We start from the raw sequence: 27,785 nt of genomic DNA on the forward strand, positions 1-27,785 counted from the left end.
CAGGGCCACACCAGTCTACTGAGCTTGATGACTCCAAAAATACTAGTTGCTGGGTCACGGATGTGGATTCAATTGATTAACCGCTCACGGGTCCTTTTGACTTCACAGCTAACTAACCACTTCCAAGCGGTTCTAGAAAGGAACAACCCGGAATCCGATACAGTCACGTTATTCGGCAGAAATGGTTGCAAATGAGAATAACGGAGACGATTAAACAAAGGACTGTAGGGAGAGAAATCGGCTTAAAACGACAGCTCAACGCGATAATAGATAAAATGTGCAACCGGCCATAACGAGAGACAGTAAAGAAGTATCATGCCCTTACGCTTGAAACAACATGCCAAGAAAAAGAGATTCGTCAGGTATCCCAACAATTGAAGGTAGACCGGTTGAAAGAAGATAAAAAGGGTAGAGAAGAAAGAAACAGCAAGATATAGCAAAGTTCGAGATCTGGTACCATCAAGACCATGCCGAACAAATCATAATGGGGATACTATGTACAATTGTCGATTCTTTTCTGCAAACAGCATTTCGTCACGAACGCAGCTAATCTTGGTCAGCCGGTTCATCCAACTTCTCTTTGTCCTTTATCCGCCAGAAATGCATCAATCGACTAATTCGGCGACCCTTTTTCTTAGCCTTCTCCCGTTCATCGCCCGGTGGCTTCTCCTCATGACTCAACTTGCTTCTTTCGGCGTGCGGCCCTACAACAAGTTTAGAGAGACTTGCAAGGCTCGACCGTTTTGAGCTAGGTTGACTAGATCGACGATAGACAGCAGCAGAAAACGAAGCAGAGCGATCCGTCGATAGACGAGGTCGTGTGAAGAAAGTTGCAGAAACACGATTCAGGGTATTCGTCATTGTGGAAGCGCTACTAGTCAGTGAAGGCACGTCCTCGATAGACGCATGAGGAAACGGATCGGTAGTCGATGACGTAGTTACTGAACGAGGAGCTTCCGGGGAAGGGGTGAATTCGGAAGATGGAAACGAAGAATTAGGGTGAGAGGCGCCGCCTTGAAGAGAAAACGGGGGGATCGCGCATAGTTCAGTGGGAGAGGTCACAGGCCGACTATCAGCAGGTAAGAAACGCGGGGAAACCTCTGGGCTAGGAGGGACTGGCGCTCTCCTTTGCCACTCGTCATATTTGGCGGGCTCCAGCGCTGTTTTGAGCTGGCTAGGGAACGACGTTGTCAAATTTCCAGGCTGATTGGAGTAGAACCGTTGATCTGATTTGAAGAGGCCTTGGAATGGGGTTGCGACAGGAGCTGATGTAGCATCGCCTGCATCGGAATTCTGGATCCCAAGTCCTGTATTCTCTCCGCTAGCGGAATCATCTGTAGCTTTTCCGGTCAGAGTGTCAGAGCTCTCCGCACTGTCTTCTGACTTATCGTCCTTGGATTCCGTGAGAGTAGCTTGATCTTGCAAATGTTCTTCGCTATCTTTACCGGAATCACTAGTGGCTGCTAAAAAAGCATCCTCCTCCTCTTCATAGAAGACGTCCGGATTCTCCAAGGAAGAGGTAGTTGGAAAGCGGTGGCTCCCAAGAAACGCTCGATCGAACGGAGGCATTTCCGGAGCGCTTTCAGCACGCCGGTGATACCGCATTTCTGGGCCAACAAACTCGCCGCGCCGTCCGCCACTATACATTCGCTTAGTTGCTGCAGAGAAACCACTTTCCGGAACACGACCTGAGCGTAGATCTGGCGTATTGAAAGGTCCCAAGGCCGCATCCAGGTCAATCACAGGACTCATAGCATCGGGCGTCGTAACCTGCTCATAGAAGCTTCGTGGTTTCCACGAGTTCTCGAGAGATGCCCAAGATTCAATCTCACCAGTGGTCTGGTTGGATTCGGGATGCGCAGGGTTGGTAGGTGTCCGAATTACCACAATATTGTCATCGTCGAATTCCACATCCAAACCTGAGCCGAAATCCGAGTTTGTTCGGGTAAGTGCAGGAGGAGTTACTTTATTAGAATTGCTCTCTATGTCGTCTTTCTTCGAATCGTGCGATTTTCCTTTTCTGATTAGAAGAGACCCAGCCCAAGACCGAACCTTCTTTTGCCTCTTTTTGCCTTTTTCCTTCTTTTTCGAAGTGAACGAAGGCGAGCCCGATGCCTCATGCACATCATCGGCGTTGGCGTCAGAATCATCGTCTGAGGAAGATATCCTTGACGGGAAAGATCCGTCGTCCTCAGCATGGCTCTTTCTGAAAGCCGCAATAAGAAGGTTAGAGGACATGCTTTTATGTGAACGAGAATGGCCTGCCGCCGAGTTCGGCCGCTTGGTTGATGAGGAGTTATCAGTCATACTGCTTCCGCTCAGTTCCAGCATCAAAGAAGCATCCGCAGTTCTAGGTCTAGGCCTAGATTGCTGGGAAGCAGCTGAAGATTCGGCCTTGGGTGAAGTAATGGCGGTATCACTCTTTCGAGCGAGAACGCTCGAGCGCGTTGCATCCTGAGATTCAGGCGCAAGGAATGAGGTCGGAGTAGACAGGTGTGGGTTCTCGAGTCGCTCATTCTTGGGAGTTTGAGAGTTTGGAGATGCTTCATTCAGGTTTAACTGAGGCGATGCTGGGGGGGTTGGCCGGGACATGACCGTCGCCGAATGGGGTAATAGTTGAGATGGATCATGGGACGGCCTACGCTCCCGCGTCATATCCGCCGATGTGCATGGGGCGCTCTCAACGTAAGGTTTCAGGTCGAGGGCATTCGAAATAGCCGTAAGGTCGACACTGGAAATAGCCGCTGAGCGTCTATGAGCGTGCCGGCGCCTGCCGCCTGCACTAAAACCAGGGCCAGGTGGAGGCAACTTTAGAGGTGCCATTGGAGTCTCATCGCTTGTCTGGCCAGCGGCGGTATTCCCAGGAATGATCAGCTGGTCACTACCAACGAACTCACTGTATTGCCGACGGTGGCCGCTCATACGGATATTTGAAGGCGCCGGCGCTGGCGCCTGGTTCGAGCCCACCAAACCTGGATTGAACGAAAAAGCGGGAAGAGGCGGTCGGCCATTTGTTGTTGTATCTAAATCTTGCTTGTCTGATTCATCGTGGTCTCGTGCTGGGAAGACGAAGGGAGGGTTTGGCAAAGGTGTAGACATGGTTAAATTACGACGGTGTCCGCTAGGGGCCGGATCCGCCGAGTCGAAATAATGGGGAGGCGATGGAGCAGTCTGCGGTTGCAGAGGTAGAGATATCGACGCCATTCTTCAAGTCTGGACGCATCAACAGACTCGAAGCAGCGCCAGCCTCAGCTGTCAGATCGCTATCCGCTAACGAATAGCCGTTCTTAGTTGGTGTAGTGATCTAACGTCTGAGGACCTCCAGACCAACGTGACTTCCCCTCCAGTGACTGGAAAGCCCAAGTTCGTCTGGAGGTCTTAAATCCACAAGAATGACATTGAATTTCCTCAAACCAGGCCGAAGTACTCTAGAGTAAACACCGACCACAACCCGGAGGAATTCTCTGGGCCCAGTAAAGAAGAAACGAAGGAAGCGGGAAACGATAGCTCCGGTTATTTCGCTGAACCAAAAGAACCGATCAAATCATACGGCGAGCACAGCGGCGCGGAGGCGTATCGAAAATCGACAAGCAGTACGAACGTCAAAGAGCGAGCGAGGGTCTTAAGGAGTGGACGGCCACGGAAACCGGGCCAGAAAACGAAGAATATCGGATGGGCGGGACTGTCAAAACAAAAAGTAATAGCAAAATGTAAATAGAAGCGCAGTCGAAGGTAAATGAAGGGAGTGAAAGGTAGGAGAGAGCGCAGACGATGGGGAAGGATGGGAGGGTGAGGTTGAGGTTGAGGTTGAGAAAGCCTTAGGAAGGGGAGGATCCAGGAAAGGCTGCAATCAGGTTGAATTGGAGACGGTGCCTGAGGCCGCCTAGTCGAGCTTTAGTCCCACTCACTAATTTAGCACTTACGGGCCCGGTACAAGCGGTCTCCAATTTGATCGTCCCTTGGCCAGTCAGCGACGGCGAGCAGCCGCGATAAATGAACCATCCAGGATATCAGTTTGTACCGCTGGCTTGGCCTTGTTAATTATTATCGACATTATACTAATATTACTTGCTTACAGCAAAGTCAACAGCTGAACCCGACGCCGGCTTCCTTGATGGTTTGCCGGGCATACCATGCGGCATTATTGAAACCACAGTTTCCCGTCTGGGTCAGCCCAGCCCACTATTGTGTGTGTGGAAACTGTGGACAGTCTGGACGTCATTGACGGCTCTGCAGGGAGTATGGTAACTCGCCACCACATCCAGTTGAGGACAATAATAATGCTGTTAGTGTGGAATTGAGCCACAAAGGGAGTCGAAGCCGAATGCGGTAAGCCCGATTTGATCTTCATATAAGATTCGAGCACGGATATTATTACAAACGAGCTGCCCAATAACTTCTCCGATGAGACCCTTTATGAGGAGAAAAGATCCTTTGCAGGGATGGCTGTTCGGGGTACCTGATCGACCAGGTTATGACCAAATTGGAGGCCATTATCCCGCGCTCAGTCCAAAATCACATGTACCTATGTACTTAGGTCATGAAAACTGGTGCCTGGGGTCATTGAGACAACATCTATCAGGTCTTGACTTTCGAATCTGGAGAAGTTGGCAAATCAAGCCAACCAAGGAACTGCTTAAAGAGGTACCTGAGACATAGACCAATCAGGCACTCCTCTAAAAACAGAGTCAATCTCGCTTGACGAGTTAAGAAGAACTGGCCCACCTTGGATTCCGAGCCACTAGCCGTTCCAGGCCATGGTCTAATTACGCCCCGCCTGGCAGTGGACGGCTGAAGGTTTGACCTTGTCACCTTGAAGTGGTCGATCGGCAGGAGTCAGCACCGCCGCAGTCCTGATACTCAAGCTCAAACTCGACGCCTTTTAGTCTTTACTCTTCGAGTAGAGAATATCCCCTTTGAAACGAGAATCAGTAGTATTCCCGGCAGTCCGACTATAAAGCACTAATTATGAATACATCAACTTCGTCTCCCCTAATAGGGGTATCGCCCTTGTTCTACATCCCATAATTATTGACACTTCGTTTGGGTCTGTGGTGCAAGCCCACGTGGTTTTGACTTCGAACCATCGCCAGCCACCTCACCCTCCATTCTCACACTCCTGTAGCCCGTCAACCTACCTCGCACAAATACGGAACTTTTTCCCGACGAAGGAAAGACCACGGACTGTATTGGTAAACTGCAGTTATCTTTGGGGCACTTTGGACGTTGGCGTAGCCGGGCCCGCAACCGGCGTCCGTGACTGACAGTTGGCAGTGCAGCAGTACTCCAGCTAACCCTGCTTGATCGTGAGCGATCTTTCTTCCTCTATTGGCCGACTTTTCATGCAGGACATATCAGTGCGTTTCAACGTTATCATGCGGTGGCAAGCCCAGCGCTGCAACTGCGATTGCGACCAGTTTTTTGGATTAAATTCCATCCAATGTAATCATCGCTCCAGATGCGAGGAATGTCGCAGGATTGTCGCAGGATTCACCACCGGCCGGTTCCACGAACGACAGTACTGTCTTCCCATAATCCAAAGCTTGGAGTTGAGAGTAGAGCCAATCAAACGCTATTAGGAACCTAGGAGGCTCAGTAAGTCCCTCCAGGCAAAAGATAGCGGAGTCCCTTGCGGCCTGGCCCATGACTATCGAGATAGGCGCCGTATCCAATCCCTGTCAACTTTAGGTGCCGCTTTTCCTGCAAGCATCCGAGATGCCGAGACTCACCTGCAGTCAACCTTAGCAACTCTTCTGACTCGAATTTGCGCGAGCACAGACTGATATGTTGAATGCGATTGGCTGGATTTGTCGTGACACTGACACCCAGCCGTGACCTGGCAACGCAGTGGCCATCGCAAACGGTGCTTAGTGACGCAAAGGGCCACATAGTTAGATACGTATCGAACCAGTTGAAGATGATGGAGACACAAAATCAAGCCAAACTCCTTGGGACATGTTAGGTGCTCAGAAGCAGCCTTACTCGCTCCCTGCCTCGCTGACGACTCGAGATTCAGACCAGCCAGAATGCACGCGATCCGAATCCGATGCTCCCTGTAAGGGGCTCGTTTTATTCGGGATCAGCAAGAGTTTATTTATCAATCAATCCCTTTTGCGGTCACGGCAAGTTCGCCGTCACCAATGACCACTAACCTATCCCTATCCCTGCGCAAAATAGCAGTCTCCCTGTTGTGTAATAATCGCAGATCTAGACCCTGTCCTACGCCCTTACATTGAACGTTCACCCGTCGTTTGCATGCGGAGTACAGTACAGCAGTACTTACTCCTATTCTCAGTCTCCAGCATTGGACGATACTATGCAACTCCGCAGCTTCCCGCGAGTCCGCAAGTCCGCGACCTTGGTTCGGTTCTCATGGGAATCAGGTTCCAGAAGCCGCAACGAACCGGCTCGGAACCCCCGTTCAACCGCGGTACGAGTTGAGTCTCGCCGCTCGAAGCTCGAGTTTACCGTTGAGTTTTCGATTGCGGTTCCTGGAATGGGCACGGTACCTTAGTTAGGCCTGCGTCCTGATGTCATGCGCAGTCCGTGGCTCGGCGTCGCCGAATTGCTGTACTCTGGAGAGCAAGGCGTTCTCTCTTTGGACCTGTCCAGAGTACTTTATAGGCTCACTGCGGCGCAGCTCAATGAGGCGGCCAGCCTCTATATCTCATAAGCTGGTTCCTCCAATGAATGGCAATCGTTGCCTACGACATGCTTACAATACTTGCGGGTGCGTATCCGGCGAAGACATTATTTACTGCACACCTTAGCCTGAAGTGAAGGCCCTGTCTCCCCGTTCTGGTGCCAGTGAACCAACCTTCAGTCTTACGGATTACGTAGTCCTAGGGATCTTTGCAGGACCTAAAGTCTACGATGACTGACAAGGTTACATAGTGCACATGCTTCAAACGCAAAAACGATTACTTTTTACAGTTTCAATCGCTTTGGATTCCGCTCTATGATGTACGACAGGCGGTGCTGGATATACTCGGGTGGTTGGGTCTTGTCTTAAAAGAACAAAGTGGCTACGGGTGTGGGGTCCGGATACATACGGAAGTCCATATATTTTCAACATCAGCTTCGCTATAACTATGCAGATGATGGAATATGGCTCTATCCCAGCAGGTTCTAGAATAGTAGTACAGCGGATGGAAAGCAAGCAAGGTGACAAGAGAAGACGAAAAAGTGGCAAGACGAACAATGGCATACCTCATCCTCAACAAACCTTGTTATACTGCTCGGTAAATACTATGATCGTGCCCCGCAAATCAGGTCGCCGCCTGAATTCAGGCATCGGGCATGCATTAAGGACAAATGACAATTATGTACTCCGGAGTCTGACGGATGCTCCTATTTAGGTTTCAATAGCGCCAGGAGATATAGCAAGTATCACAGCTAGTGCAGCTATAATCAGAGCACCAGCAACAAAAGCAATGAGGGCGATACTCCCCCGGCTAGCGGGGAACTTGCCTCTGATAATCCAGTACTGGCTCTCAAAGTAACGATGGAAGCCGACGAGAAGGATAAGGATGGCGACTCCGAGGAATGTCGTGCCTAGCGGCTTGCCTAGACTGCGCAGACGTTGAGAAGTGTCTGTTACCCTTACCACAATGGAGCCATCGAAATCAGGCGACAGGATCGAAGATACACTTTGCGGCGTAAGCTCTAGCCCGTTGGCGCTCTGGGTCGTGGTATTACTTAGACGGAAGAGCTGTGTTACGGCGATGCCGATGGATGCAAAAGCTAGAGATGTTCGTAGCCACGCGAGGAATGTTCGTTCTGCAAGGGTGTCAGTTGGTGTGCTCATGCCGGAGTATTATAATAGGAGAAGCCACCTAACGCCAGATGATCCCGAGCAACGCTTCCTTTGTTCTCCAGCTCCAAACTACCATACCTGTCCGCAAGCCGGGAGTACCAGGACGCATGAGGCTCTTTGGCATCCTGCCTTAAATTCTCTCGTTGTCGGTCTTGGTGGTATGAGCTTTGGCGAGTCGGGAAATTGGCCGAACCCCCATCTGAGCTCCTCACGACATTCTCCGTGGAGTTATACCGTCGTCGCTGCTGCGAACTACTGTGACTGACTATCGGAGTTATCTCGTTCACGGCCTCGGGTTGTTCGTGGCCCTGGCTTTGACCCTGGCCCTGACCCTGACCTTGTGCCTGAGGCATGGTCGCCTGATGCGAATGCGGGAAATTGGAATGCGTTGGTTCGTGGGGATGTGAAGATCGTTGCGTGGCAGGGTCAGCACACACCTCACCCCCGCGCTGTGGGTTGAGATCAGAGTGGTCCGTGATGGCGTGATTGCGGGATTGCCTACCGCTGAGGCGCAATACTATGGCTGGGATGGTGGGTTGTGGGCTGAGCGCGGAAGAAATCTCCCAGCGTTGGAGGAAGAGTAGTGATGCTATGATCCAATTCTTGCGGATTGCGCTCACTCTTGTTTCAGACTACACACAGTCGCAGAAGTGAAGAGATCCTTGCATCTTGGAGAGAGGTCGCGGGCAGAAGAAGAGACCTCCTTCAGAGTGCTGACTTTCAATTGAGCTTGTCAGCGACAGGCCCCAAAGTCCTCTTTCTGAGTTCGTCACGCGCTACTGCACTGATAAAGCTTGTGACCAACTGTTTCTGGCTTAGGCGCTTCAAGATCCCGAGGCCGATCATCTTTCTGCCACCCGTTGACACCTGACAAGGCGGTCACGACAATTGTCCATCATTTGACTATGTTCAACAATGCACGTGAAGTCAGTTCGTAAGAGACATCGAGTAATGAATCTTAGTACGACTTTTGATCTTGGCAAGGACATAGTTCTGCCTATTAACTTTGCTCGTGACCTCTACGTATTAAAGCAATAATGTGTCCGAATGTGTCCAGATAGCTCCTGTCAGTCAGCATATACCTCGTGCGTACAAGCTGCCTGCCGCGACGTATCAGTCTAGATCAATTTTTTTTTTGATTTATACACCAAGATAAGTAAGGATGAGTGCTGTAGATTAAGCGGTACTATCTACAGCAACTCTTAGTCTGTAACTGTATTTCTGCAGCGTAATAACAACATCTTAGGCTGAAGACGAAGCACTCAGTCTACCAAGAGCATCCTTGCCTTTCCCTCACCAGAGATCCGAACCCGTGAAGCAGATCATTCTTCAAATCCTCCCAATTCTCCAACCCAACACTGATCCTCAGCAGCTTCCGATCCACGCGGGAATCTGATAATGCACGCCACTCTATCAATGACTCAACACCACCCAGACTTGTCGCATGCTGAAACAGGGCTAACTTGCTCGGCAAAGCGTGGGCAAAATCCTCACTCTGCAAGATGATTGAGAAAACTGGGCCGAAACCATTGGGCATTTGCTCGCGTAGCCAAGGGTCGTCCTGCAGACTGGCGTGGTGCATCTCCTTGATTACAGCCTGCACAAGGTGCTCGTCGCTGTTTGTAGCCGGGCTTGGTGTCTCCAAAGCCGTATGTAGCCACGCAACCAGCTTCCCTGAGCTTTCGCTAGCTCGCTGCACTCGGAGATCCAGCGTCCGAAGGCTGCGAAGACCCAGCCAGCTCTCCATATTGCCCATCACATTGCCGAGTGCCAGTCTGTCCTCCAGGAGTTTCTTCTGCCAGTCCTTTCTCTTCACTACAAGCACTCCACAAAGAAGGTCACTATGGCCCCCAAAATACTTTGACCCAGAATGCATCACAATGTCTGCACCCCATGCGAATGGATCCTGAAGCGGCGGAGGCGCAAATGTGCTATCAACAATGAGGTATGCCCCTCTCGCATGAGCTTTCTCTGCATATTCCTTGATACTGAACGCAGTCCCGAGCGGGTTCACTGGTGTCTCGAGTATGATCACGTCACCCTTTCCAAGGCTTTCGGCTGGGCAGTCGAGCGGCAGCTTTTCTAGCCCTGAAAGACGCGATACAACGCCGATGACCTCATGGCTACCATGATAGCCTTCGCCCACGGAGACACGACGCGGATTAAGAAGAACCAGTGCTGCATGCAGCGCAGCTAATCCTGTGGAATAGCTCACGGCATCGCCCTTTAGGAGCGCCGAGAGCACAGCTTCGAAACGTGTAGCGTTCGGAGCGAACTCTCGAGAGTAAACGTAGTTCTTGCCGTCGAATTCCTCCTACGCTTAAATTAGTATGGTACAGTATCCTCGTTTTAGGCACGGTACGCACCACTGGGTCTTCAGACGGGATTAAGTTTTCTGGCTCTCTGGAAAACCGAAAGGTCGTGGACAAGTGGATTGGTGGTGCAACATCCGTGACTAAGTTGAGGTAGTCGTCGGCGTGCAGGGCCGACGTCGCAGGATGCACGGAGTCTGCCGGTGACATTTTCTTGCGCGGACTTAGAAGAGAAGAATAGAAATATGTGACCAGCCTTTCAGGGACACGAGCTGTTGCGAAGTTCAGTTGACCACGGCTGCATTTATACTACATGGACGTAGTGACCAAGCTTGGGGCGGCCCACCCGTGGAACGCTCATAGAAGTTCTTAACGGCCCCACTCCTCTCAACTTCCCGAACCGGAAGTATACACTAATCACATGGCGTGAAGGTCGAAAGAAGTGAGTACGATCCATCCATAACTGCGGTCCATTGCCTGGCTTGGCTTCCAGTATCTCAGAGTAGCTCAAGGCGTGGCTCGAGTTAACTCTGTTAATAGGACTGAAGGCCGGCGCAGAAATCCCTCCTGTAACGGGGCCTGGAGGATAAGCACTTCGATATGACCATTTATTGGACTAGCTATATGTGTAGTAGTATATAGAGGGGTTATAAGGCAGTGCCGTCGAAGTCTCCATCAGGTTGTTGAAGCCGAGCATTTGCATAAGTTCCAGCTGCGACGGCCCAGCCGTCTCCGGCTCATTCCAGAGCGGCGTTTCCACATATGGAAGAGCGCTCTGTTGCTGCTCTGACAAACCTACAGGCTCCAGCTTGGGGCCTATAAAAGCGCGCAGCATCCTCCCCAACCGGTAAAGGGTTCCAAACAGGTCTTCTGGCGAGGTCTCTCCCATTTCAGTTGCAGCGCCTTTTAGCTTATTTGATACCAAATCTATGACACTCAGCACGTCAATCGTATTGCGAACTTCGTCGCGGTAACTTGGCGAGAGTGATAGCCTTATCAGCACGGAAGTACATCGGATGTCCTGCACCCAGAAATGGAACGGAAATCCTGCCCAATCTACAGGAGTAAACCTGAGGATGATATCGAAGAAAGCTCGTATCGACTGCAGCGTCTGATAATGGCAATCTCGCTCGTCAAGAGTGGAAGACACGCTAAGTGAGGGCGAGGTATGCATGACATCCGGATTCACAGGATGTATGGTTTCGTATATGCTTAGAGAGGTGTAGTGCAGCTGTGACAGGAGGGTCTCTATATGAGCATCTGTTAGTAGTCTTCCGAACAACACTTCAATTAGAAAGGAACTTGCCATTTTCCTTAAGGTGCAGCGGTATGGAAGCCGTAATCTCATGCAGCTTCCTCTGGAGGCCCTCAAGATACCATCTGTTGAGCAGGGGTTCTGTTGAACCCGACGATGCTGTGTTTGAAGCCGTCTGGCAACGATCTAAATCTCGCTGATCACGTTGTTCGCAGACCTGCTGGGCTAACACCTGTAGTCGTATCTGCAAAGAGAAAATCTCGTCGGTCGGACACTCTCTGGACCTGCTAATAGTGCTGAGATACTCCTCCAGTAGAGGTGTCCAGCGCATCGGCTCCATCCGGCCATAATGAGATGCCGTCCTGAGCAGTGCCAGCTCACGTTAGCTTTGGATGATACAGGATGCGAAGACAAAGACGTACATGGAGCTCAAGAAAAAGCATCCTAGTATAGCCCTCTCGTTCTCCAGGATTTGCTGCGCCGAGTTTTCAGGGTTGCCCGTGTCATGCGTCTGATGTTCCGGGTCTAAGGCCTCATTCGAAAGAAGATCTGATCTTTTAATCCCAGACGTGTCTACACGAAGGTCATGGGCTACTGCCATTGCTATTTGCGTGAGGCGCGAGGGACTGGACGTGGAGGCCTTGTTGACAAAAGTATCATAGCCCCAGCCGAGATATGTCAAGACACAGAGCAGTAAATCCAGACTCGATTCAATACCTTCCCAGGTCCTCTGGATTATGACCCGTTTCAGATCGCTTCCACGTGCCCGCCTCTCCTGAATTGATGGCGAGGTAACAGCCATAATGGCTTGGAAGAATAGTGGCTTGCATGCAAAGATATTTTCTGCAGTCGCATCTGGTGAGAGATGCGTAAACGCGAGAAACGGTAGCATGCGACTGCGGAAAACAGAAAGGCGTGTCTGTTCTTGCTCCGGATCTAACCGCCAGTCACTCGAAGTGGTTGGCGTTTGGTAAGACATGGGCGACTCGGTCTCTTCATATGCTTTCTGTTTTTGTTTTCCTTCACGCTGCTGCACTTCTATGTACTCGCGTAGAGCGGCAGGCGATGCGGAATTCTCAACAACCTTATGCAACAACGCATTGAGATCGTCAATTTGGGCCTGGAGATTTGCGATTATGGCAGCTGAGCCAGCATCGGGAGACTTCTGTGATGCTCGTTTGCGAAGCGCATCCGCTGAGGAACATTCCTTCTTCAGTCGAAGACATCTTTCACAGCTATCAGAATTGTCCTGCCTAACGCATTTGGACTTGGTCTTGAAGCAGTGAAGGCAGGCCTGACCGTATGGAGCGGCTCTCCTCTTCCCCACCCTGGAAGTGGAGCCGGACTGGAAGGAATCTTGACTAGACATTGTCCCTGGTTCTGGTGGGAAAGTGGCGTGAAGAAGCGGCAGGCATTGAGTGGTTGCGCATCGCAAAATGATGGCTTCGTTCCAGCTGGTCCAAATAAGAGCTGTCGAGTTCATTCCAAATCGTTGGACTCTAGGCATTAGAACAAAGAGAGCACGTGATTTAAGGCCGTTTAGCTCCTTGTTTAGCCTTCCAAGAACAAAATCTTTTAGATCTCACCGTTGATACCTGGACAATGCCGCTTCGTTCCAAAATGTAGCCCTCTCTCCATTGGGCCTCTAGCGGCTCTTCTCAGGATCTGACTCACGCTCGTACTCGAACGATCTCGGAGATTTGATGTTCTCGCAGTCATCTTGACCATCCTGTCCGAGTCTGACAGGTTGCCTCCAAGCGGGGTCTACCCGACCGGTTGACCTTTCCGTTTGGAGCAGTTCGGCGACGATTTTTCGGCTCTTTCTGCCAATCATACACGCCCGATTGAGGGTGCCAAACGGCTAACAAAACTAGGTACCTTGAGATAGTAGGCTATGGTCGTGACGCTCCGTGGCTTGTTATAAAAGGGCCATGGTCATATCTCAGGCATTCTTTCAGAGCCAGTAAGGACTGTCTTACATTCCAATCAATATGTATCTACGAGCCGTCCACGCAGAAGCCCAGATATCCATACTCCAGCAACTTATCCGGGACAACCCTCTGGGAATTCTCACAACTGCTATCAAATCACCCCTATATCCCCTTATCCAATCGAGCCATATTCCATTTGTGCTGGATGTTCCAGAGACATCCGATGGCAGTCTCTCAAATGGAGTACTACGCGGTCACATGGCAAAGCAAAACCCCCAAGCAAAAGCACTCATGGAAGCCTTGACGGCGCAACAAGAGCAAGGCAGCACAAGCCTCGAACTGTCAGACGAGGTCCTGGTGCTCTTTAACGGACCAAACCATCATTATGTGACTCCGAAATTCTACACCGAAACCAAGCCCGCTACTGGGAAGGTCGTTCCCACCTGGAACTATGCCGCTGCGCAGGCATATGGCAAGATCCGTATCTATTGCGACTCCAAATCCGAAGAGACGATGACCTTCTTGCAAAAGCAAATCGAGGAGCTGTCGCACCAGTGTGAAACGTCGATCATGAAATATTCTTCGCCATGGCAGGTGTCTGATGCACCTGTTTCCTATGTTGAGCTCCTGAAGAAGAACATCATCGGGATTGAGATTACCATTGATCGCTTACAGGGAAAATTCAAAATGAGTCAGGAGATGGGTCAGGGCGACCGAGAAGGTGTTATTAATGGGTTTGAGAAGTTAGGGACGGATGTTGGAAAATGCATAGCCAATATAGTAAGGGAGAGGGGTGAAATGAAAGATAAGAAGTGACCGTATGTAGACTATTTTTTGTGCCACTATGCCAATACATATAAATGTTAACACAGATCGGAAAATAAAACTTGAGGCACAGTAGCAGATTTTTCATAGAATAAGCGACGAGGCATCATAGTGAGTATGCAACCGTCGATAGAGCACCCTCTACAAGCTATAAACGCTAACCGCAATTGAGGCTCCACCCATCGGACCACGGCCGTGTCCCCGCCCAGCAGATTTGACATCATTAGGGATTTTACCATACTAACAACTGGTATACACCATATACACCATATAACTGAGTACTGAACTTCAAGATGGCCTCAAATACGAATCGGTCTCCAAAACCAAAGATCGACCTTTCACAAAAGCTGTCAGAACTCCGAGCAGCTAGAGCAAAAACGCAATCCCCTAGAGAACCAGCTCCCGTCACCCCTTCGCTCTCAAAACCGCCAGATTTGACCTCCCACAGCTACTCGCGGCCTGTCCGCCGAATCCTTTCCAAAAATGACCATGAAACATTCCTCTCCTCGTCTACTTATACACTCGTTCTCGCCTTCATCTTCGGGCTCTCCGATTCAGTGCGGGGTCGCGCAGCACCAGAGGCAAACGCAGAAGCCGGCTGCTCGCCCAACATTTCGAAAATCCTCTCAGTGGTAGACAACATCAGCACGCTTGTTGAGAGACACCCATCCATTGATCAAGGTGGCTCTCGGTTTGGCAACCCTGCCTTCCGCGATTTGTTCGACGACGTCGCCGCCCAAAGCCCAGCATGGCTCAGAGACATCCTAGGGATCGGGGACGCAGCCGCTGTTAACGAGATATCCACATACCTGATTCACTCGCTGGGGTCGCGTGACAGACTAGATTATGGATCTGGACATGAACTGAACTTCATGATGTGGCTGCTATGTCTGCGCCAGCTAGGTCTCTTCTCAGAGCCGGATTTTGAGGCGATCGTTTTCCACGTCTATGTGCGGTATATGCGGCTTATGCGGGAGGTTCAGTCGACGTATTACCTTGAGCCTGCTGGTTCGCATGGTGTCTGGGGTCTAGATGATTATCACTTCTTGCCGTTTTTGTTCGGTGCTGCGCAGCTTGTTGGGCACCCTTATATCACGCCGTTGGCGATTCATAATACTGCTATACTCGACGAGGAAGGGGATCGATATCTGTACCTTGATCAAGTGCGGTGGGTGGATAGTGTTAAGACAGTGAAAGGGCTACGGTGGCACAGTCCCATGCTGGACGATATCTCCGGCGCAAAGAACTGGACTAAGATTGAAAGTGGAATGAAAAAGATGTTTGTCAAGGAGGTATTGGGGAAACTCCCTATTATGCAGCACTTTTTGTTTGGAAGTTTGCTTCCCGCTGAACCGGGTATGGGTGAAGGTGAAGCCGAAGAGGATGACGAGCATACGCATGCGCATGGCCATAGCCATGTGCACGACCACAGTCAGCATCTAGATTGGTTTGGCGATTGCTGTGGCATCAAGGTGCCGAGCACTGTGGCTGCAGGACAAGAAATGCGAAAACGAATGGGTGGCGGTTCAAGCCTGCGTCCGATTCCCTTCGATTAGTGGCTACTATGTGCAGTCATCGTGAAATAAAATGGACTGACGAGTAACGGAACTATATGGAGATGACTAGAATGCTAAATGAAACAAAACGGCTAATGGTCTGATGTATTGTTTCGCCATGATCGCCAAACATTACCAGTACCAGACCTAGACCCGAGAATGACAGGCAGAGATATGATTAGGCTATACCCCGTAAACTATGTGCCCGGGGTGAAATAGCTGCATTGCCTTCTGTAGGCCTTTCATGAATAATACCGAAGTGATTATCACGATGTAACAAGAGAAAACTTCAACGGAGCTCATACATAGATCGGTGATTTAATAAATATACAAGCAGCTTTAGCGGACTCATGTCTCCTCTAGAGCCAATGCCTTACTCTACGTACCTCAAACAAATAAATCCTAACAGCATCTGTACCAAGCAGTGCCATTGCAGTAATCCAGAAACGGTAGCATGGGTTGTCCAGAAGCTAGCCTTAATCCGTATACTCCGAAGAGCCTACCTGCACTGTAGATCGAAGTCACATGACACACATTTGACTTAAAGCGGCATCAGCGCCACACCCATTCAGTCCGCATTGCAGTGGACTTGCGCCAACCTCGGGCTTAATTATTCTATAACCAAATCGATCACGGACCTGAAGGTGTCACGTCGTCATGGACGAATACTCCACTGGTGGAGGCGGGAAGCTCAAACTCAAGGGCTCTAAGGTGAGCGATGGCCGGGTGAAGAAGAAGAAGAGCAAGAAGACCTCTTCGGCTGGCACCGTTGCCACTACTGGTACTGGTGAAAAGGTGGAGGAGCAACGGAGCGAGGATGCCGCTGCTGAGGAGCGCGCAAGATCGGTATCCAATGGTGCAGAGGGGGAGGATGGATCCCATTCCACAGGGACATCGACACCAACGCAGCCTGCGAAGACGGAGGCTGAGAGGAAACATGAGGAAATGAGGAGGAAACGGGTATGTTGCATTGCACCCATTGCGCACATTGTCCCCAGATCACCGACACTTCCATATTTTTTTCCCTTCCCTCTCGCCCATATCGATCTTCCTCAGTATGAGAGAGAAGTACTTTTGCTCTATCTCATCATTTCTTCTCATCTGGTGTATTTGCTTTTTGGCTGGGCTGTAATAGACCTGCCTTATCCTGCCTTACTTACCCCTGGGCTGTTTCTCAACGATCGATTTCCAGTAACGGCTACACACATGCTGATACTGATGGACGTGTGTAGATACAAGAGCGTCTAAAGCGCGAGGGCGTCAAGACCCATAAGGAGCGAGTCGAGGAGCTGAATAAGTACCTTAGCAGGTTGAGTGAGCATCACGATATGTACGTTTTTAGACTCGCCAGCTTCTCTTCCTTGGCTCTTAACTACAATGATGGATGCTAACTATCGTTCAGGCCGAAGATTGGTCCTGGTTAAGGGCGTGGGCGAGACGGGGCGTTTACGGTCGTTGAACCACGTTTACGGGTGCTAATTTGTACGGAGCACGACTCCTGGACCGACATTCCGGTTCAGCTTGTCTGTACGTATCCCGTTGGGGATGGGAAGATGGCTCAATAGTTTGCCCAGTGGGCTGGAGCATCCGGCCTGATTGAGCTTTCGCGTGCTGGGATGGAGCCGGCTACGTTCTGCACGCTTACTGGCTGACGGAGGGATAATGCTGGCTACGCCCTTGACGGCGCTTCAGTCGCTCTTGACTTACTAGGAACATTTACGGAAGGATAGAAAGATGATAGGCCGAGAGTATGCAGTTTATGTACCTATTACCCGCTGGCTATGTGACACGCCAATGGACACGATGATAAGTCCATAATTGAGACCAAAAATTCACCCCCAATCCATTAGGAGTCTTGCCATCAGGCAGCCATCGACTATACAGGATGTCAATAAACCACCAGATCCCAGGAACCCGGTCATGCCGAGAAATAACCAAAAATCAACTCAACTCCACTGGTCTAACGCCGCGCATTTGATGCGGAAAGTAAGAAGTAGAAAGTAGATGCCCCAACCCAGAACTAAGAATGCTCAAAGACAAGATGAAAAGGCAGGAAACATAACATATTGGCTGCAGCGTAGTGTAGCGGTGAAGGTAGTCACAGCTCAAGTGACTGGGAAGGCCAAGGCGAGTCGACGAATCCGGGCCGCGCCACTCTATACACCCTTGATAACCTGAGTCCGCTCGCTGTTGAGTTTATCCGCATTCCGTGCATGGGATTCCTTCTTGCAGTCCTCGAGACCGGTACAGGAATGGGCTTCGAGCATTCGATGTTTAGAGCAGAAGTGGCCGTTGCAAAAGCTGCAGTCGCCAACGATGCGCTGGGCGGCTTCCTTGCATTCCTTGAAGTTGCAACGGGGCTTGCGTGGAGCCATGTTGGGCGGTGGTGGCGAGAGGAAGGAAAGGAATGGTCCGGATAACGAAATGGTACGAGGGCGACGGCGCCGAAATCGGCTAGCGGTGCGGAGATGATGTGTTGGCTCAGTTGGTGGTTGAGTTGGAGAAGTGGTTGTAAAGTTTCAAAGTGTTACCGCCCAGGTCAAGTTGACGATATGATGAGCGGACTATTGAGAACCGAAAGATGACGTGGTAAGAGCAAATGGTGAGGTGACTAGGAGAGGATCGGTCACAAGGGCGAGGTAAGTTGGGGGAGGCGAGGCCGCGAGGCAGATAAGGAGGCCGGCCGGATAAGGAACAGATAGTATGAAGAAGATAGGGAGGATGGAAAGAATGGAAGAGATATCTGGAGGAGAGCGGTATATATACGAGAGTTAATTAGCGGACTCTGGAACCGGGTGAAGGTCGGAGGCAACAGGAAGACAAAGAATGGCAAGGAGACAGAAAAGGGCAGCGGCGAGAGCAGCGCAAAGTCAATTTATACGGAATCGCCTCATGGAGGCCCGGCTGAGTCAAAAGGGATCGCCGCCGACAGTGAGAGAGTATTATTAGATTACTAGATTCAAAGGTGGAGCGCTGGAAGTTTCCACGTCTCGCCTGGGGCGCTTCATCCTGAATCTTCGCTGCTTTATTAATCGGTCTTGACCCAGACTATGTTGCTGGGGGTGGTAGCATTAGCGATACCTAAGGCAGGCTCCAACCTAGCCTTGCCGGCGCCTCATTACCTTCGCGGAGGGTACGACATAGTTTACGACGTCGTGATGGTGGTGGTTGACGATCAACTGTCCTTGTCCATAGTTACGTGTCAAGTCTCCCAAACTTTAGCCGTTCCCCTTTCAATGTCGTCATGCTGCCACCAACTTCTGACTGAATATTGTCGCAAGTGCCACTATCACAGGAACCGAAAGGAGAATGAGCCAATTCTAGTCTACTCTAGTCGACTCTGTACAAGATTCGCAACCGAACCGCTGCAATGCACCAACCCTGCCACTAATCAGTGCGATGCACGCAATATCCAGGTACTCAGCTCGCGGTCAAGCCACTGTCCGTGCAATATGCATCTGGGTTTAACTAACCGTCTCCCCGCAAATAATCAACCCATAATCGATTTGACTATTAAAAAGGATCGTTGATAGGAACAGGTGACTTGGTCGTCGGTTGACGACTCCCAATCCCCTGGTTGAGACTTGCGAACTAGTAGTCACATGGATCGGTTCACGGTAGATCGCAGCCTGCGGAATCCCTTCCGTCAGCTGAGTGCATAGCCGTCCCACCTCAAGATTCGAGAGTCGAGGATACCGAGAGATACCTAACACTCTAGAGAGTCACATTGTCATGCTTGGAGCTTTATCTGTGCGGTACCTTTTGACCAACAACGCGGAGCACAGAAAGTAGGACGTCGGATCATGGATGAGTTGCAGTCGCACACCACCAACGCACAGGGCGCGCTGCAGATCGGCCCATCTGCTGTCTGTGCTGCGCTCAGTTAGATTGTGCTGGCTGCAGGCTCGCCAGTTGAGCTCGATCCAGCTTCCAGTAATAAAATCATTTAAGGAGGTCTAGTGGGATTTCCGATCCCCAAGGCCGGCCGTGGAGTACAGCTATCCAGTCCGCAGGGTGACTTCGGCGGCTGGCTTCATGTACTTTGTACTCCGGGGTAGTTGAAATTAGAATTCTGGGTAAAAGTTGGGCCACCATTGTCTAGAGTCAACTAATCGGATCCTCCCCAACCCGGGTGCCAAAGGGAACATGCAGCAGTTGGAGGTGGATATTCTTCAGACGTTCAGAGGTTATCTGCTCGGAAATGGCGCTAAGACTAACCAGTGAATCCCGATTTTTGACTGGGCCCGGCAACTGCGGACTGCACCTCACCTACCTCACTTCACTGCACCATCTGGCATCAACCGAGAGCTGCGCCAATTTTCATGTCGTGTCCTCGACTCATTCGGAATGTATTCTCCACAGCCTACGGAGTACATAGATACGTATTCTGCATGCACGAATGTCCAAGCTTCTGCGCGTCGACGGAAACGAATGTGTCCACTTCTCTGAGCTGTCAATGACTCACCAGCAACTGATCGGTCCACTTCAAGTTCTTTAGAGGATGACAAGCATTTAAGAAACATTGTATCCGGGCTTAATTATATGCCATTGTAGCGGCTATTGTAACACATCCATTTCGGCGCAACGAGCGGACTGCGGCCGAGATGATCGTCGTTAAAACTCTACCCCAAAACGCGGAGGTGGGCCATCTGACAACCGAAGATATCTAAGCCCAGAACAACGTATGGACAGCAGACATTGTGGGGAAACAATACGTGCAGCAGCTCTTCACACAGCTGCGCTTCGAATGACTGCGGTGGGCGTTTCTTGCGAGCTTGATATCATCTCCACCCGTGGCTGGAGACGTCCCCGCGACCAGCACAAGGAAATCCTCGCTTAGAGTTTGAAAAATTTTTCCCATTTTTCCTGATATAGTACTCTGGTGCTAAGTATGGGAGCTAAACACAAAGAGGACGTTGACACTAGAATATAAAGAAAACGCCGTTTCCTTCTCAGAATACACCGGGTCATTCTTAGAGTCATGAGTTGAAAAAGAAACAAAGGAAATGAACTGTGAGAACCCTTTATACTCCAACTTCATCCTTTCCCGCATCTGGGTCGAGGTAGTTTTCTCGTTCTGCCGCCTCATACTCCCCAACAAGATCCATTACCACTGCCCGAGCTTCATCAAACTCATCGAGGCCGTCTTGGAATGGGGCTTCTTTCTTGTATTGTTCTAAGAAAGCATTCCGTTTTCGCAGACGGTCGTATTGCTGAACGATTCGCTTAAATAATGTGGCAACAGAAGTGTGGTTTGCCAGCATTAAGCCACTGACTCGGTGTGTGTTTTGAATGTATGGAGATTTTTTCGTTAAGGCCACCTGAATACTAGCAGGACCCCAAGGGATAAACGACGCTAGGCGTCGTTCGCGAATACGGAGCAGCGATTTGTGCACGTCCGTTGGGTCCGCCTCACCCTGGATTATGTTGAGGATGCTAATGTAGCAGCTGGACTTGCTGGGGTTGATCGAGACCATCCGGTTCTTGGGCTGCAGCAGACGGCGCATGACATCCAGAACGGTTGTTTTTCGGACCGTCTTGGCCTGATCGATATTGTCTCCCGTAAAAGGCGTGTATGAAGTGAGTAGGAAATGGCTGCGTGGCGTGGGAATGAGGGATGCGATTATCCCGACGAGGTCATTATGCATATAACCGGGGTATCGGAGCGTGGTGGTCGAAGCAGACATAACAGTAGACACCTATAGATCGTCAGCAAGGACCTTCAGCGCCTTTCTATAAGGAAACATACGAGGCGGTTCGTCTGCTGGAAGGAAGGTTCTTGCACATGTAATCTGTCCGCAACAATTCTCGACAGCGCGGCGTTATCTAGAACAACCTAAACAATGGGTGAGCGTATGGGACGACAATAATTCAAGCACCATTGGCTTACAACAGAGTCGGCGTTCTGCGTTAACCGTCGCATGGCAAGGAGACTGTTATACGGGTTGACCACGACATCTGCAGCTTGGGTATCCGGGAAGACAGAGTATGTCTGTATCAACTTCTTCGGAAATCGGTCGTTCATGCGCTCTAGAAGGAAACTTCCCAGCCCTGAACCAGTTCCTCCGGCGATCGAGTGTAAAAACATGAAGCCCTGCTCCAGTGTTAACAAAGTCTCAGGCCGTTACTCTCCGGAGCTTTACCTCTAGAGAGTCACTTCCATCCGCCTCCCGGTCAATCATGTCGAAGACCTCCTCCTGGACGACCTCACCGGCGGCATATCCAGCGCCCCAATTATTCCCAGCACCGATACCCTGTTGCCCTATGAAGAAGTTTTCTGGATTGTAGATGTTCTTGTATGGACCGGATTGAATGCCGTTCAGGACCTGGTCAGAGTAGCTTCAGCTCGTTGTCCGCAACGCTTCGCAGATGAGTATCATACCCTCGGTTCCAGGTCTAGTAGAATTGCCCGGGGAATATATCGTGTATCGTCACTCTAAAGCCAACCCTGTTAATATTTAAACCAAGGACTTCCCGTTCAACACACACGGTAGTCTACACACCTGGTAGAAGAAGACATCTTTGCGATCGCCGCCTTCTGTCGCAAACTCCTCCAAGTTTCCATCCTGACTGATTCCGTGCTCGAGACATAGCTGTTGCCAAAACTGACTACCAACTGCAAGATTATTCCGTCAGCATATTGTGCGGCAATGGCCCGAATGGGCTGCATTCCTGGTTGCGGAAGAGGGGTCTCGGGATGGATCGCTCAGGTTGCGGGTTTCGCACCGTTATTGCCGCATTGGCCGGCTTGGATTGTGATAATCTCTCTAGACAGGAGTTAGTATAATTGGAGAGGAAGTGCGCCTGTTGAAAAGTTTTGGAGGATATACCTAGGCATCTTTCTTGCTTGCCTTAAGAGAAGTCGAGGTGATAATCAACGCGTAGCGCGTTCCTTTGTACGCCGTAGATAGACCTTACAGGTGTGGGGCCTAAGGCCGCAACGAACTTTAAAATGACGCACCTTCGTTTGCTGCTGCTTCACCACCACGACAACGGACGAGATAAACATAGGAACCTGTTTTAATACAATTCACTGTGTGCTAGAAAAAATGAGCAGTGATTCAACCAAAATCTTCCTAGTTCAGAGCTCAGTATGAATATAACAAGTATAGAAAACCTTTTATGGGCTCTTCCTGTCTTGAAGAGCCCACATTGCTATGTCCCGACGCCCGGCACGAACAGCGCATATCATGGTGCTTACATGTCGGTGGTTCTGAAATTCAAGCAAGCTGGATTACCCCCTCTGGCGCCCGGGGGCCATTAATCTGCCCTGATACACTGAGAAAATAGCTCGTCTCAGAAGCCAGCTTTGCATGCCGTGACGAGCATCCCTGCACCAGACACGACGCCATCAACTATCTTGACTCGACTGCCTTGCTTGCGGCCATATGCTTTGATGCAGCCTTCCCGTACCGCTTCCTCCATGCCGGCCATACCAGCGCATCCCAAGCAGATCGCACTGACAGGTCGTGAATTTGCTTTGATTAATCTTTCGGTAGCCTCAATAATCCTTCTTCGTACTTCTTCAGGAGGAGTAGTATGCAATTCGACAGCCGTGAGTCCTGTGGTTTCCACGCCAGCGAACCGACTGGAGGAGCCTTTATGATTACCGGAATTGACAAGCATATCCGAAACAGCGTTGCTGAGCTCGACCTTCCAGCTACTCCCAGTAGTAACGATACCAAAAGTGTCCTTAGCTTGCGATTTGCCGAACCCTCCGTCCCAGGTAAGTTGGAAAGAGCTGACCAGTGATAGAGAGGTTACAATGCTTCCTTCGAAGATTCCGGTCACGAACTTCTTTTTTGTGTTCGCCGTCGGCCCGAGCTCTAGTAAAGCTGCATCTTCCAGCTTTTCAATAGCTTCTCTAAGCATTCCGACAAGTGGATGCGCTGAATAGCATGCGACTAGGAACCCATCGTACTTTTCGACTAGCGGTTCCACAAATGGCCGGCAGTGGAGTGCGGATACAACTGAGTCTTCTCCCGAATTTATGCTGGGTATGCCGTGAATGACTCGGCCATCGGGGAGTGTAACGGTCTCAGACTGCGGAGCTGTGAAGTAGTCGAAGTGGACGTCTGTATACCCAAGGTTGTCTAGAATGGGGACCAGTGCACTGGTCATATGAGTAGAGGTATTTGGATTGATAACTAAAATTGAGAATCGTGGTCCGCTGATTGATGCCATGATGTTTGGTGAGTATCGGGGTCCAACTGGTTTGCGGCCATGAGCAGAGTTGTGGCGGGGTTCAGATGGAGGAATGTTGCTGAGAGTGGGATTTGTCCATCCTCAGCCAGTCTGCCGCAAGACCATCTGTTGGCCAAGAGCAACTTACTCCGAGTAACTTTCAGTTCATTAACAAATCTAGCATCAATATGGATAAATTTATCATACTTATCTGCGAACAATGGACATTCTATACACATCCAAAAATCATTTCCCGGAGTTAAACGGCTTTAGTTTGATGACGCGAGATGTGGGGGTAGATGGCTGCTAGAGTTATTGAGCCGCCACTTTGAGCTCTCGCCCACAGGGCCAAAGGATAAATTCCTGATTGTTCATGCTTTTGTCCGTTTTAACTGTCTTCTAGAGTGCCCAGAGCTTGCTTCTTCCTGTGAAAGTGAGCTCTTCTGAATGTCGTCATTTTCATCGCTTCCCACTCAGACCCATTTCTTCAGCACTCTGCAGACAGCTATACAATTATAGAACATGCCCCTCGTCGCCCAGAAACCCGCCCCAAGGGTAATCCTTGGGTTGATGACCTATGGTAAAGACGAGTCGAAAGGCGGTCGAGTTACGTCGCTGGAGGAATTCAACAAGCACCTGGATTACTTCCAGCAACAAGGCTTCAACGAAGTCGATACTGCGCAGTTGTACATTGGAGGAACCCAAGAAAGGTTCACTGCGGAAGCGAAGTGGAAAGACCGAGGTCTAACTCTCGCGACAAAAGTCTACCCCGTGGCTCCTGGTGTCCATAAGCCTGATGTTCTCCGCGAGAAGTTCGAGACATCTCTGAAGGAGCTCGGGACAAGCCAGGTCGATATCTTCTACCTACACGCAGCTGACCGGTCTGTTCCATTCGATGAAACATTCGAGGCTGTCAACGAGCTGCACAAAGAGGGCAAGTTTGTGCAACTGGGATTGAGCAACTATACTGCATTTGAGGTTGCAGAGATTGTCACTCTCTGCAATGAGAGAGGCTGGGTACGACCGACTATCTACCAGGCCATGTACAATGCTATCAGTGAGTTTGTGACGGCAATCTAACCGGACGAGTTGTATCAAACTGAAACACATACTGACGAATTATCTAAGCGCGCTCAATCGAGACTGAGTTGATTCCGGCTTGCAAACGTTACGGTATTGATATTGTCGTTTATAACCCTTTGGCTGGCGGGATCCTCTCTGGCAAATATAAAACGAAGGACGTCCCCGCAGAGGGCAGATATAGCGACACCGCAGCAAGTGGCAGCTTGTACCGGAGACGGTACTTCCGCGATGCGACGTTCGAAGCCTTGTCCATCATCGAGCCTGTAGCGCAAAAGCATGGGCTTACGCTGCCTGAGACAGCCTTGCGTTGGGTCCACCATCATTCTAAGCTCAACATTAAGGATGGTCGAGATGGAATCATTATTGGGGTGAGCAACTTTAATCAACTAGAAAGCAACCTCAAAGACGTTCAAAAGGGTCCTCTTCCCGAGGAGGTAGTTGAGGCGCTAGACAAGGCGTGGTTGGCTGCGAAAGCGACCGCTCCGGATTACTGGCATCTTGATCTCATATATACATATAACACCCAGGAAGCATTGTTCAAGCGAAAGTCGAAGGCATAGACGAGACAAGAGATATAACTAGAAGCATACATATAATATATACACCGATTTTGAAATATCGAAGTCATCGATTGCCATATAGTACGTACAAAGGGGCAAATGCGGGTCACGTGAAAGGGGTGACGATTCACTAAACCAAAATCGAGCGTCTAAACCGGACTTAGTAAGTAATCGTCACAGGCACCGTGGCCAGGCAGCTGAGTGGCACCTGCAAGTCTCCATCTCCATCCATATTTAGCCCGTTCCCCAGAACTTCTTACTGCTGCGCTGTCCACTACTACTTTTGCGACCATTGCACTGGATTTTAACGGTCGATGGAGATCTGCTGCAGTGTGACCATATTTGCTGATTCAATGGCGATTTATGCCACCTAACCTGCCTTTCCTATTTGGTTCTCCGTTAATTTGACGGCCTTCGTGTCCTCCAAGTGTTCTCCGACCCTTCAATGCGATTTTGTCCTTCGCGAGGAAGGAGTTCTTGCGCCCTTCGCTCTTTGAATTCGTGACCTGCTCTATTCTCGATATTTATATCGAGACTACCAACACAAGGTGGCTTTAGGCGGCGAGGAACCGTTTGACGGTGACGAGAGGAGAGACTCAAATCTGGCTCTCAAGTCGCGCAACTCAAATGATATTGAGATGTCTATGACTCGCACAAGCTCGCATGGACCATTTGATGGCCGGTCCCATCAACCGCTGCTCGACGATGAGCAGCAGGGACGGATGTCAACTGGTGGATTTGGGTACGGTGACGTAGAAGGCAGGCCTATGCTTCACCACTCGAGACGATCGACAATGCGCAGTAAAAGCCCTGACGCGCTTGCGAAACAGCAGACCCGCCAGAAGTATTTTATAGCTTCGGGATTCTTGCTGTTAAGCTTAGCGAGTTTTGTGGTCCAGACGGAGACGGCTGTTTACATTCAGCATGATCTGGGGTGGGACAAGCCATACTGCATGCTGTAAGTTAAAAAAAACATCTTCGTTCTTGGCTGAGCATTTATACTGATTATTTTCTGGATGGTTAGGTATCTTACACATGGTTCTTGGTTCCTCCTCTGGCCGGTACAACTCTTGATACTTCGACTACAAAAGCGGAAGCTCCTTTGGGAAGCGTTTTGGCGTCGCCATCTCTATCTGCTTCGGACAACAGGCCGAATGGTGGAAACCCAGGATTTACATCCAACTTCGGATACTCGCCGATCACCAGTTCCTTACCTCCTCAAGACAACGGCATTTGTGACGAGTGCTCTCACGGTAGCCGGCGGTTCATGGTATGTCGCGGTCAATTTGACAACGCCCAGTGACTTGACAGCGATCTACAACTGCTCCGCCTTTTTCGCCTATGCGTTCTCGATTCCGCTTCTCAAAGAAAAACTGCGGTTAGATAAGGTCTTTTCAGTGGGCGTGGCGATCGTAGGGGTTCTAATTGTTGCATATGGAGGTAAAGACGACGGGAAGGGCATAGACGGCGAAGTAAAACATGAAGGAGGGTCTCGACTTCTGGGGAACGTCATCATCGGTATCGGCAGTGTGCTATATGGCTTATACGAGGTGCTGTACAAGAGATTCGCCTGCCCCCCAGAGGGTACAAGTGCGGGCCGAAGCATGATCTTCGCCAACACATTTGGGAGCCTCATTGGATCCTTTACCCTTCTTGTCCTCTGGATTCCACTGCCTGTCTTCCATATTCTTGGCATTGAAACGTTTCGCTGGCCGACCGGCGAGGCCGCATGGATGCTTCTGATATCTGTCATTGCCAATGCTAGTGAGTTTCCCCCTCTCTACACAGGAGCCCTGGCGAGACAGCCGCCCAGCAAGGAAGTGTATATAAGTCCTTATGGTGTATGGCCCGTGACGCGAGCAACCAATTGCTGACAATGCGCCTTGTCCCTTGCAACAGCCTTCTCCGGGTCCTTCTTAGTTCTCATCTCTCTCACATCACCTGTCCTCTCATCCGTGGCTTCTCTCCTCACCATCTTCCTTGTCGCCATCGTCGACTGGTTTCGAACTGGCCAACCCCTGTCCATGGCGTCCATTATCGGCGGTATTTTGATCATGATAGCGTTCTTCCTCCTGAGCTGGAGTACATACCGGGAGATGAACGAGGAACGCAAACAGAAGATTCAAGAGGATGACGTTGTTTCGGAAAGTGATGAATAGACTAATCTATACTACTTCATCTAGAATGGGCTGGTTGGATATTACGTTCCCTGCATAAATATATATATATATAAATATATATATAATCGGCGCAGCTTTTTCTT

At 50.3% G+C, this 27,785-nt stretch overlaps 10 protein-coding genes across 10 annotated transcripts; 4 read left to right on the top strand and 6 right to left on the bottom strand.

The window, feature by feature from the left end:
- Positions 1-46: 46 nt before the first annotated feature.
- On the bottom strand, positions 47-3,806 carry BDW70DRAFT_133480 (putative cell wall proline rich protein). Its single transcript, XM_073736347.1, has one exon. The coding sequence runs from the start codon at positions 3,202-3,204 to the stop codon at positions 547-549; it is 2,658 nt and encodes an 885-aa protein (XP_073597466.1). The 5' UTR covers positions 3,205-3,806; the 3' UTR covers positions 47-546.
- Positions 3,807-6,837: 3,031 nt separating this feature from the next.
- BDW70DRAFT_25710 (uncharacterized protein) lies at positions 6,838-7,404 on the bottom strand. The gene has a single exon (XM_073743611.1). The coding sequence runs from the start codon at positions 7,205-7,207 to the stop codon at positions 6,905-6,907; it is 303 nt and encodes a 100-aa protein (XP_073597467.1). The 5' UTR covers positions 7,208-7,404; the 3' UTR covers positions 6,838-6,904.
- BDW70DRAFT_158635 (uncharacterized protein) lies at positions 7,355-8,169 on the bottom strand (the record flags this gene model as incomplete). Its single annotated transcript, XM_073740550.1, has 2 exons — positions 7,355-7,779; positions 7,836-8,169. 2 exons carry the CDS (start codon positions 8,167-8,169, stop codon positions 7,355-7,357), a joined length of 759 nt encoding a protein of 252 aa, XP_073597468.1.
- Positions 8,170-8,985: 816 nt separating this feature from the next.
- On the bottom strand, positions 8,986-10,462 carry BDW70DRAFT_133489 (putative transsulfuration enzyme family protein). Its single transcript, XM_073736348.1, has 2 exons — positions 10,183-10,462; positions 8,986-10,130 (listed from the first exon to the last, which is right to left on the bottom strand). Exons 1-2 carry the CDS (start codon positions 10,336-10,338, stop codon positions 9,084-9,086), a joined length of 1,203 nt encoding a protein of 400 aa, XP_073597469.1. The 5' UTR covers positions 10,339-10,462; the 3' UTR covers positions 8,986-9,083.
- Positions 10,463-10,744: 282 nt separating this feature from the next.
- BDW70DRAFT_149179 (Zn(II)2Cys6 transcription factor domain-containing protein) lies at positions 10,745-12,752 on the bottom strand (the record flags this gene model as incomplete). The annotated part of the gene is made up of 4 exons (XM_073738968.1): positions 10,745-11,374; position 11,412; positions 11,506-11,745; positions 11,806-12,752. The coding sequence occupies 4 exons, from the start codon at positions 12,750-12,752 to the stop codon at positions 10,745-10,747; spliced, it is 1,818 nt and encodes a 605-aa protein (XP_073597470.1).
- Positions 12,753-13,374: 622 nt separating this feature from the next.
- Positions 13,375-15,695, top strand: BDW70DRAFT_149180 (uncharacterized protein; the record flags this gene model as incomplete). The annotated part of the gene is made up of 2 exons (XM_073738969.1): positions 13,375-14,107; positions 14,419-15,695. The coding sequence occupies 2 exons, from the start codon at positions 13,375-13,377 to the stop codon at positions 15,693-15,695; spliced, it is 2,010 nt and encodes a 669-aa protein (XP_073597471.1).
- Positions 15,696-16,294: 599 nt separating this feature from the next.
- On the top strand, positions 16,295-17,419 carry BDW70DRAFT_25758 (DUF1754 domain-containing protein). The gene is made up of 3 exons (XM_073743612.1): positions 16,295-16,655; positions 16,928-17,025; positions 17,098-17,419. The coding sequence occupies exons 1-3, from the start codon at positions 16,353-16,355 to the stop codon at positions 17,117-17,119; spliced, it is 423 nt and encodes a 140-aa protein (XP_073597472.1). The 5' UTR covers positions 16,295-16,352; the 3' UTR covers positions 17,120-17,419.
- A 3,300-nt stretch (positions 17,420-20,719) lies between these two features.
- On the bottom strand, positions 20,720-23,879 carry BDW70DRAFT_158641 (tubulin-domain-containing protein; the record flags this gene model as incomplete). The annotated part of the gene is made up of 7 exons (XM_073740551.1): positions 20,720-21,394; positions 21,445-21,531; positions 21,586-21,789; positions 21,839-22,021; positions 22,078-22,131; positions 22,199-22,311; positions 23,033-23,879. 7 exons carry the CDS (start codon positions 23,877-23,879, stop codon positions 20,720-20,722), a joined length of 2,163 nt encoding a protein of 720 aa, XP_073597473.1.
- Positions 23,880-24,247: 368 nt separating this feature from the next.
- Positions 24,248-25,522, top strand: BDW70DRAFT_166795 (aldo/keto reductase family protein; the record flags this gene model as incomplete). Its single annotated transcript, XM_073742084.1, has 2 exons — positions 24,248-24,936; positions 25,008-25,522. Exons 1-2 carry the CDS (start codon positions 24,402-24,404, stop codon positions 25,520-25,522), a joined length of 1,050 nt encoding a protein of 349 aa, XP_073597474.1. The 5' UTR covers positions 24,248-24,401.
- Positions 25,523-26,160: 638 nt separating this feature from the next.
- BDW70DRAFT_158643 (DMT family transporter) lies at positions 26,161-27,681 on the top strand (the record flags this gene model as incomplete). Its single annotated transcript, XM_073740552.1, has 3 exons — positions 26,161-26,480; positions 26,547-27,361; positions 27,422-27,681. The coding sequence occupies 3 exons, from the start codon at positions 26,161-26,163 to the stop codon at positions 27,679-27,681; spliced, it is 1,395 nt and encodes a 464-aa protein (XP_073597475.1).
- Positions 27,682-27,785: the final 104 nt, after the last annotated feature.

Source organism: Aspergillus foveolatus (genome assembly GCF_047715535.1).
Source record: "Aspergillus foveolatus strain CBS 279.81 unplaced genomic scaffold BDW70scaffold_15, whole genome shotgun sequence".
In the NCBI taxonomy this organism is placed as follows: domain Eukaryota; kingdom Fungi; phylum Ascomycota; class Eurotiomycetes; order Eurotiales; family Aspergillaceae; genus Aspergillus; species Aspergillus foveolatus.

Bases quoted from the DNA above. Each gene is read 5' to 3' on its own strand.
- BDW70DRAFT_133480 (XM_073736347.1), bottom strand. From the start codon at position 3,204: ATGGCGTCGATATCTCTACCTCTGCAACCGCAGACTGCTCCATCGCCT.
- BDW70DRAFT_25710 (XM_073743611.1), bottom strand. From the start codon at position 7,207: ATGCCATTGTTCGTCTTGCCACTTTTTCGTCTTCTCTTGTCACCTTGC.
- BDW70DRAFT_133489 (XM_073736348.1), bottom strand. From the start codon at position 10,338: ATGTCACCGGCAGACTCCGTGCATCCTGCGACGTCGGCCCTGCACGCC. The intron at 10,131-10,182 runs GTGCGTACCGTG...ATTTAAGCGTAG, and splicing joins TCCCGTCTGAAGACCCAGTG to GAGGAATTCGACGGCAAGAA.
- BDW70DRAFT_25758 (XM_073743612.1), top strand. From the start codon at position 16,353: ATGGACGAATACTCCACTGGTGGAGGCGGGAAGCTCAAACTCAAGGGC. The intron at 16,656-16,927 runs GTATGTTGCATT...GGACGTGTGTAG, and splicing joins AGGAAATGAGGAGGAAACGG to ATACAAGAGCGTCTAAAGCG. The intron at 17,026-17,097 runs GTACGTTTTTAG...ACTATCGTTCAG, and splicing joins TTGAGTGAGCATCACGATAT to GCCGAAGATTGGTCCTGGTT.